This window comes from Lupinus angustifolius, unplaced genomic scaffold (genome assembly GCF_001865875.1).
Source record: "Lupinus angustifolius cultivar Tanjil unplaced genomic scaffold, LupAngTanjil_v1.0 Scaffold_181_15, whole genome shotgun sequence".
Taxonomy (NCBI): Eukaryota; Viridiplantae; Streptophyta; class Magnoliopsida; order Fabales; family Fabaceae; genus Lupinus; species Lupinus angustifolius.
The window spans coordinates 11,354-21,753 of NW_017726591.1; the positions used below are offsets into that span (position 1 = coordinate 11,354).

At 31.2% G+C, this 10,400-nt stretch overlaps 1 protein-coding gene across 1 annotated transcript; it reads left to right on the plus strand.

Moving 5' to 3' along the window:
- Window positions 1–394: 394 nt before the first annotated feature.
- Window positions 395–3,185, plus strand: LOC109340485 (20 kDa chaperonin, chloroplastic-like). The gene is made up of 6 exons (XM_019578193.1): window positions 395–530; window positions 716–903; window positions 1,763–1,942; window positions 2,055–2,210; window positions 2,482–2,559; window positions 2,906–3,185. Exons 2-6 carry the CDS (start codon window positions 727–729, stop codon window positions 3,077–3,079), a joined length of 765 nt encoding a protein of 254 aa, XP_019433738.1. The 5' UTR covers window positions 395–530; window positions 716–726; the 3' UTR covers window positions 3,080–3,185.
- The last annotated feature ends 7,215 nt before the right edge of the window (window positions 3,186–10,400 follow it).

Here is a 10,400-nt window from a genome sequence, read left to right on the forward strand (position 1 = left end):
ATTACGCAATTAATCATATCTACTAATTTGTACAATCATTATTACAAAAAAGAACGAATTTGACAATAAATTCATTTAATGACGACCTTACATATTATGTTCTAACCCTGATAACTTTATTTCATTGATTACGCTTTAATTATACACTTCACCTACAAAAATAATTCTAAATGATTCAATTATTTCAATGTAAAATTTAAAAACAAATAAGACTCAACAATTATCCCAATTAAATAAATTTAACTTCAAATTATAATATTTAACATGGTTGAAATATCCAATGTTAGCCTCAATGCACTTCACTCGAAAAGTACAGTATAATAATAAATAAATTAATACATAGTAAATTTAAAAAACTAACGTCTTAATATAGAAGCTCTAAATTGGCTAAAGTAGTTCCAGAAGGGTCTATCTATAATAGGATAAAACCCTACATGTTTGCATAAGCTTATCATCACCCTCTGCACTTTCAACATAACCCACTTCCTCTCACTCTCTCAATCTCACTCTCTTCTTATTATACCATTAAGGTAATGCCCTTCCTCTTCTAAAGTTCTATGCTTTCTCTCTCAATGTGCTACTTTCTCTTCAAAATTAACAAACTTTGATTTGATTAACATTACTTCTCGTTATCAATAGATAGTTTTTATAAGAAAAATTCATTTTTTTTCGTCCAAAAATACTTTTTGTTTGATTTTGATTCTTCGTTGGGCAGTGTTAGTTGCAATGGCCACTACCCAATTCACAACATCATCAATTTCTGCGAGGAACATGGCATTATTTGAAGGGCTTCGACCTTCAGCAGTTCAGTTTCCTTGTGTAGGACATGTCAAAATTGGCAATTTAACACAAAGAACTTTGAAGGGTATAATTGTCAAAGCATCCACTGTTGTTGCCCCCAAGGTATCATATAATCATTCACAACAGAACTTGTTTTACTTGCTTTTCATATGTCTATATGATAAGTTGTCTCCTTAGGTCCTGTTTGCAAGTGAAGGGATACGATGTTAGAGTCATTCTAGAAGTGTATTTCACGACCCTCTAGCCTTACTTTCCCTTCCGTTCCCTCCAAAAATCGACTCACAAATGGGCGTTTAGTGACCAAGAGGTTAGGCGTTAAATCGCGGAAGTTTCCAGCTGGAATAAGGCTGCATACTATCCCCAGACTCTAAAAGATGGGAGACTCGTACATTGGGCAGTCTTTTTTATATTTTTATGTGATAGAAGCTTTGTAAACTCTACTCTTGTAAGGGCACTGGTTGAGGAATTAGAGATATTTATTTAACATTTGGAAAGTTAAAAATTGCAGTTTTCGATGAATAAAAGTTCATTTTTTTGAGTTCCTTCATCTGTGTTTAATTAGCATTTTTGGATACAATGTTAGCCTCATAGACGCCTGAGACCTCAAAATGGCCATTCAAAGATTCTGGGCATTGATTATAAACTAAACATGATTTTAAGGACCAAAGATACATGAATGAAAAATGCGGATGAATTGCATATATCTTGCATTTTAATTTGAGACCATTTTATTATACATTTTGCTATCACAAAAAAAGTCTTAACATGTCATCTACCTTCTTTTTTAATCCCCGACAGCTTTTGTCATTGAATTACTGAATCAGACTGCTGCTTTCATATCACATAATTGTTGATATAGAAGTCTTGAGATTGTTTCCACTTTTGACAATTTCGGTTTTCAAATGCTCTTTTTTGAGTAATTGAATGTTACATGTATCTGAGTGGTAGTTCTACAATGCAGCATACTGCTATTAAGCCTCTGGGTGACAGAGTTCTGGTAAAAATTAAGGAAGCTGAAGAGAAGACAGAAGGTGGGATTTTGCTTCCGACAACTGCTCAAACTAAGCCTCAAGGCGGTGAAGTGGTTGCTATTGGAGAAGGAAAAACATTCGGGAAGAACAAAGTGGGCATTAGTGTCGAGGTGATGTTACCGTGTTATGAAATCATAAATTTCAAAAATATATCTTGCTATGTTTTTGTAAGGAAGAAGTGTTCTTTACATTTTAACTCATCCGTGCCTTTTTTCTATACAGTCAGGTGAACAAGTTGTGTATTCGAAGTATGCAGGTACTGAGGTGGAGTTCAATGGTACAAAGCATCTTATATTGAAGGACGATGACATTGTTGGTATCCTTAACACGGATGATGTCAAGGATCTTAAACCCTTGAATGATAGAGTCTTAATAAAGGTATGTTCCCCTTCAGAGCATTGCTTATTTCAGTGTTTGATCATTAGCCGACCATATGCGAAAATTATCTAATCCTCAAGGTGTATTTGGTTCTGTCCATGTCATAATTTGCATTAATCTAATTTTCCTTACAGGATAAGCATTTATCGATATTATACTCTCTGCTTCTCTTAGATGCCCATGAGGCCATGATAATTAACATGAATTCTACTGATTCATTAAATTCGATAAATAACATGAGCTCTATTGATTCATTAAATTCCGATCACAGGTTTCAGAAGCTGAGGAAAAGACTGCAGGCGGTTTGTTGCTTACAGAGGCAACCAAGGAGAAACCTTCTGTTGGAACAGTAAGTTTTCTACTGTAGTTTTTGTTTTTGTTATACAAAACAAACACTATTAACTTAAAGAAACTTGGTCAGAGGCAAAACTTATGAAAATGTTTCTCTAAAATAAACGAGTCTTACTTGAACAAATAAAGGGTGTATGCCCATCTTTTATATCATTTAATGAGTTGAAATGTCTATGCGCTTCGTCAAATCAAAGGTGTAAACATTTGCTCACTTCAAAGTAGTCATATCCCACATTTAAGTGACATTTGTTGATGTCTTATTTCCTTGTCTTAGATTGATACTTTGTTGTGGAGCAACATTGCTTTGGCTGATTACTGTTTTTGTAATACATTGGTTGTTACAGGTAATAGCAGTTGGTCCAGGGTCTTTGGATGAGGAAGGTAACAGAAAACCTTTGTCTGTTACTACTGGTAACACTGTATTGTACTCTAAATATGCTGGGAATGATTTCAAGGGCAAAGATGGTTCTGATTATATTGCCTTGAGGGCCTCAGATGTCATAGCCATCCTCTCATAGGAGCAACATTTTTGTGTTTTTGTAACTTCAATTTTTTGTTGCTTTCATCTCGAGGAAAATGGATTTTTTTGTAATGACGATTGAGCATTATAGCGTTATTCGATCATATAGCCGATATTAGGTAGTGAGATGAAAACTTGGTTGTTGTTGTTGAATGACAATTGGGATATAGTTTATTGAGATTTCTGTTTCTTGGACATTCTTTGTTGCCTTTGGTATCCTGGTTTTCTGAATTTATTATCACCAATTCTTTTCTTAACTCATTGCCCTAATTTTGACCTTATACATTATGAGATAATTTCCAAGAAGAAAAAAATTACAGGCAATAAAAAAATCTGTTAGTGCAATTCCAGTTCTTGTTATACTTATTATTTCTAATTAGGGTTTATGTAATAAAAATTTATAGACACTTGATATAACACTCATCATTCATTTATTTTAACTTTTTTTATAAAAATTAATGATGATTGAATATAAATAATGAAATGATGTTGTATAAGACTCATACTATCAAACATATATGTGATCAATGTTATCTACAAAGAGTGTTGTGTGTATAACATTCAATAGCGCTTACCAGAGCTCTCCTAGCATCCATTGTTGATTGTTGTATACATTTGTAGTCACAATCGATGTTTTTTTAGAGGGAAAACATAAAAAAAAATAATTTAAAAATAAGAATTGATATGCTCTCACATAAAAATTAAGTTCGGTAGTCGGTTACAAATGGTGAGGAAGATGTTATACATCGCATACCTCCCATTAAAAAAACTGTACCTAGATCAATAGTGTCGACATTCGTTCAAAACCTTAATTTTAAGTGTCAACATTTGTTCAAAACATTAATTTTACTCTCATATTATGAAATAAAATAAAGAAAAACCAAAAAATATTTTTTATTTTTTTTGGTGCCTGACAGGAAAATAAATGCTCCTATATATCTCTAGGTGTAATATAGAAAAAATGTTACGTAATTCTTACAGAAAAATGTTAGGTAATTCTTACAGAAAAATGTTGATTAGTTAATATATTTTTTATTTTTAAAATAACAGAATAAAGATAGTGCAATAGGGCACAAGTCCCATAATGCACTACCCTTCCATGACTTTATTAAAACATTTTGAAAATATCAAATCGAGATAATGCAATAGGGCACAAGTCCCATAATGCATTATCTCTCATTGATTTTATTAAATTATTTTTTTGTAAATGTCAAGTTGAAATAACGCGACATGACATTGTGACACTTAATTTTGTCCAACCTATTTCTTTAAAATAAAAAAAGTATAAAGATTTCAAAAAATACAAAAAAGTTTGAAAATAACATTTTATTATACATGTTAGAACCAACTTTATCTCATTCTTAACTACAATAATTATTGTACGGTTCATTTTTTTCACCAAATTTATAATGATTTAAAAACTTTTCAATATTTTAACTTTTAAAGTTATTGAAAATTGGTATTTATTGTATGATTCTTAATCAAAATTTTTATGGTAATTACAAGAATAGAAAGTTAAATAATCTTGAAACGTATAGAATGAATGAAAAGACAAAAAAAACCACCACCTCATTTTATGCGTGGCAAATTCCTCATGGAGGACGGTTCACTTCAGCTTTTATATATTAGGATCACTAATCTAAATGAAGAGGGAGAAGGTAAGGGAGAGATAACGGGAGAGAAAAGGAAGAACTAAAAAAAGAAGAAGAAAAGAAGGCAATGAGTTTGGTATACTGAGCATGAAGGGGAATGAGGGCTTGAGAGCCATGAAATACAGTTGTAAGATGATTCACAAGCCTTCCTTTTCCCTATATTCTTATCTAAAATTCAACTCCCAGACAAACATCAACTAAACCTCAAATCATCGAAGGTACATTGATTTCTCCCGCTGCTCATTTGGTATGCTACTTGTTTGCTTTGTCCCTTGTTTAAGTAATTTGGATTAATTGTATTTCAGCATGCATCTTTACTCCAATATAATCCTATTATATTATATGATTGTTTTTAAAAAGAGATAAGGATAGGGAATTAGGGACCGTAAATAACATAAGTTTCCCTTCACTTATCTAAGTTCTTTTGTACATAGAAGAACCTTCAAAGCATATAGGTGTCATAAATCATCATGCAGTGTTACAGTTTATAAGCTTAACAATTACTCAATTAGATTGAGTCAAACTTAAATTTTATTGCCAACTATTAGAAAGAGGGATTAAAGAGAATCCCATGGGGAAGAGTAGTTTTAAATCGAAGGATGGGACGATGGATTACAATATAAGTAGAGTTAATTACACTGACATTCCTGAGTTTTAGTAAAATTATACAAACCACCTCTCACTTTTTTACATCTACATAAACCTCTCATAGTTTTTATACTTTCATTATACTGACTATCCTTGCATGAGAAATAAGTATCATCTTTTAAACAGAAAATGTGATAAATACAATTAAGTTAAACAAAACATACTATATTGTGAGGAAACATCCAAATAATATACAAATCAATATATCTTTATTATTTTTTGTTACAAAATGCATCAATAATTCTAAAGAGATATTGTTTAAATCGCTCTTATACTATATCGTAACGAACCAAAAATAATAAAGAGATATCGACTCATATATTATTTGGATTTGTCTCCATAATATACCATGTTTTGTGTAACTTAATTGCATTTATAACATTTTTTGTTCAAAAAAACACACTTATTTCACAAGCAGGAGTGGTCAGTGTAATGAAAGTATAAAAATTAGGAATGTTTGTGTAGGTGTAAAAAAATGAGGGGTAATTTGTGTAATTTTGCTAAAACATAGAGGTATCAGTATAATTTACTCATATAAGTATAAATGTGTTGCTGTCATTATAAAGCTTTGTTTATAGATTAGTGGCATATGGTGGTACTTGGTTTGGAAGCAAAACCACGAATTCATGGAATATGGATGGATTTTCTGTAGTGTCATTTGCTGGACTCATAGTTAATACCTCAGCAGGTATATTTTGGACCTTTTCTCCTTCTATGTTCATTTGTTTAATTCATTTCTTTTACTTAATAAATCAATAAAACAACTTTTTTGTTGATAACCATTACAAAAATTATTTTAATATAAACAAATTTGTAATAATTTTTTTTATAGTAATGTCATGGTTCGAGTCGTCTCTAACTTATCTGAAAATGGGAAGAAAGTCTACAAGCAACACCATATCTAAACTATTAGTTCCATTGAATTAAAACAATTATATATTATAAATATTTTAAAATCAATAAATATCAATTTCGCCAAATATATCTATATTTTCCAAATCAATCAAACAATTTTCAAACGAGAACTATGTAGTCTTGATTTCTCTATTATAACTATGGATATGTAGGAGCATGATAATCTCTTGTCAGACACAAAAATAAAAAATAAAACATTTTTTGCTTTAGTCATGAATTTAATAAATAAATTTTAAGGGTACAAAAGTCCACGTGATTAGTGAGGGCACTATTTTAATATGGGCGGACAGAGTGCTAATACCTTTCTCGAACCGTAATCGACTCCTGAGCTCAGAATCTTTGGTTAAAACCAAATTAACCAAAATGAGTATAATAGAGAGTTTTATACGTTTTAACCACAAAAAACATAGTGGCGACTCCAAATCAATTGGGAAAGGTATAAATCGAGTTCGTCTCTTCCTAAGTCGCAAAGTCAGTCTTCTAACCGAAAATCGGGTCAGAACAAGCGTGAATCCCATAGTGCGCTATCTCTACTTGATTTATTTAAATTAATTTTGAAAATATCAAGTTGAGATAACGCGACAGGGTACGAGTCCCATAATACACTATCTCTCCTTGATTTAATTAATATTTTTTGAAAATGTCAAGTTCAGATAACGCGACAAGGCATGAGTCTCATACTGCATTATCTCTCATTGATTTAATTATTTTTTTTAAAAAATGTCAAGTTGAGATAATGAGACAGGGCACAAGTCCCATAATATACTATCTCTCATTGATTTAATTAAATTGTTTTTTAAATGTCAAGTTGAGATAATGCAACATGGCACGAGTCCCATAGTGCACTATCTCTCCTTGATTTAATTAAATTATTTTTGAAAATGTCAAGTTGAGATAACGCGTCAGGGCACGAGTCCCATAGTGCACTATCTCTCCTCGATATACACATGGAGACTTAATTCCAATGAGTTTTGTTAGTCTGAATCATTAGTGAAATATATTATCAAAGTTATCTGATTATGTAGTTCTAACATCATATTTATATAACTTGAGACTTATCTAAGTGAACTTGCACAAATAAATGTATTGTAGGGAGATGAATAAATTTTCTTCTATTGATATTCATGGAATCTTAATAGGAAGATCACGGGATATATGTGTTACGAGATGTATTAAAAGTTAGAAAATTTTGCAAAAACTTTTGCCCAAGGTAATTGTTCATCTACCAATTGATCTTCCGAGACAACCAGATAACTTGACCACTACGCCTATCTTGTTCGATACTCTCAAGAACTTCACGTTTCATCTCACAATGCTCGAAACTTCTACAATTCTAACCTCATGTGCATACATATAGAGGATTTTGGCTTACCCCAATGATAATAGACTTTCAGGAAATTGCCTTTTCGCTGCCCTAACTTTTGCTTAGATCGCCCTTCTGGGTTTTCAATCTAACACACAAGTGTCGCTCCCAGGAATCGAATCATCGACCTTGTGATCTAGTGGGGTCTTACACCATTAGACCAATACCTTGTTGATAGGGGAAAGATAGTTAGGGATGAATGAGTGAATTTGTTGTAAATTGAAAATTACGAAAATACATCTATTATTAAACCTATTACATCTATAATAAGAGGTTAATTTTATTCAAAATTCTTGGTGCACAAACTTCACCTAAAAACCCTCTTGGCAAATCCCAAGTTTAATATATATATATATATACATATATATATATATATATATAGATGAGGAGGGATCCGTTTACACCAAAATTAAGTTACACTAGTTACACCCAATCTCAACCATTCATTTTCTTAAATTCAACGGACCAAATGAGTGAGTGAAATAAATGATGAGAGAGAGAAAAAGAAATCTTAAATAACTTTTAAGTTTCACCCATTTGGTCCGTTGAATTTAAGAAAATGAATGGATGAGATTGGGTGTAACTTAACTTGAGGGTAAACATATCCCTCCTCTATACAAGATCATTTCAATTATTTTCGTATTACACTATACTCATTATTACAATGTTTTCGTATATAAATATTAAACTAATAAATTTCTATCTATTCATATGTTTTCATATCAAATGCACTGAATAATATTTGTAAACTTGTCAATAGTTATTTTTTATAAAGATTTGTTTTGTGATAAAACAATAAGGTAAATCAAAATGGTTATTAAAGAAGTAAACAATGTGTGGAGACACATATAATGCACATTTGCATTAAATGTAGTATTCAAGGATCCGTTTATATCTCCTTAGTTAACTTCCATATACTTTTAAATTCGTGATCTTATTTTATTCAATTTTATTCACAATTTTAACCATCACAAATTATGGAATAAACGGTGAATGAATACAATAATGTTTTTAATCCATTATTAATAATATTTTTTATTTTTTTACACAAAAGGAAGTTCATATAAAAACTTCAATGTAATTCTATCCCATTATATTTTGTTTCTTCTTAACACTAGCAGCAATGTGTGACGCATATCACATTGTTTTCTGATAAGACCAATTATGATATTGACATTGTAAAATAGTAAAACCAAAATGATCAACTAAAATATATACTAAAAATATCATAAAAATCAAGAGACTAAAATACAATTACATATATTTGTAGATGCTGAAATCATATGAAGTCTAGTTTGTTTCATTCCATCTCAGGTGACAATTTCAGTTTCAAGGTGGAGTTTGGGCACAACCAAGACATGGCAAAAAAATCTCACAAGTCACTTATGTTATGGGAATTCCTTATGATTGGTGAAATACCAATCCTAAGATCTTGAATCTCATAATTATTATACATTATATAAAACAAGGATAGAAAGTCATCCCTGAATCCATGTTCTTTAATCTACTCCTTTGATATACTTTTTGAGAGAGTTTTGGTATGATGACCTTCCTCAACCAAATCATAACTCTTTTGGGACCTTCGTTTTCTCTCTGATGGGGAGAGGTGAAAACTGCTTGTGATTTGGTGTATTGGAGACCATAATCGTTTCTTATGTGTTAACTTATAGAGTTCCCATTATCCCCTATAGGTCAACCATTTGGGTATCCCACTCATTAAGCCCATATATGTTATCAGTTTCAGAAGTCTTATAGGTTGTCAGTAATTAGATCACTTGTTTAGTAATCCAAAATAAATAGCCAATATAATTATATTAAATGTATGATGTCCACCTTAATTAGAAATTATAAATTTCTAACAATCTCCCACTTGGGCTTCATATTTTCCTATAACAATTCTATCTCAGGTTCTTTAGGCGTGCATCCGTATACTATTAACATTTATACTTTTCCCTAATACAATCTGGTCCATTGTTGAAAGAGTTTTTTTAGAGGTTTTCCCCCTCAACAAATTGTCCTCGGCAGCGACGCCAATTTGTTGAAAGGCGTTTTCTCTTCGGTGTGTTTTCTTTATTTGGTTAAGTAAGTGAACTCGATTTTATTCTTTGTTCGCCATCTCGACTTTGTTGAAATAAATTCCAACGCCGGTATAATGGTTTCAAAAATATTCCAGTTACAACTTACTTCTAATAATCATGTGAATAAGTTATTCCTTCTTTACCCCATCTCGGTTTTGTTAGAATAAATTCTAACGCCGGTACAATGGTATCGTAGCAATCCCCTATTACATAATTATTAAGTACCTTTGAACGGTTTTGTGGAATAAATTCCAACATCGATTTAATGGTACTCTTATGTACAAAAGTGACGAATAGTTAGTTGTTAGAAACAAATAAATAAATAAAGAACAAAAGAATAATATAGTTAAGTGACCTTTATTTATTTACCCCCTTTCGGGTTCCTTTTAGTAACAAACCAAACTTCTTCCTTAAGGAAGATTGATATTAAAGAATAAATAAATTGCGGAATGTAAATAACAATAAATGAAAGTTAGTAAGTTAGTTTCATCACTTTTGTATATTAAAATGTGTTTCAACAAATAAATTTGTTGATAACACTTTACTATTTTACAATTTACACCTCTTTCAAGATTCAATTGTAGTATAGTATAGGGTTATGTCGAACCACAAGGAATTGCCTATAGAATGAATCATATGAATATGTCAATGCACAAATAATGA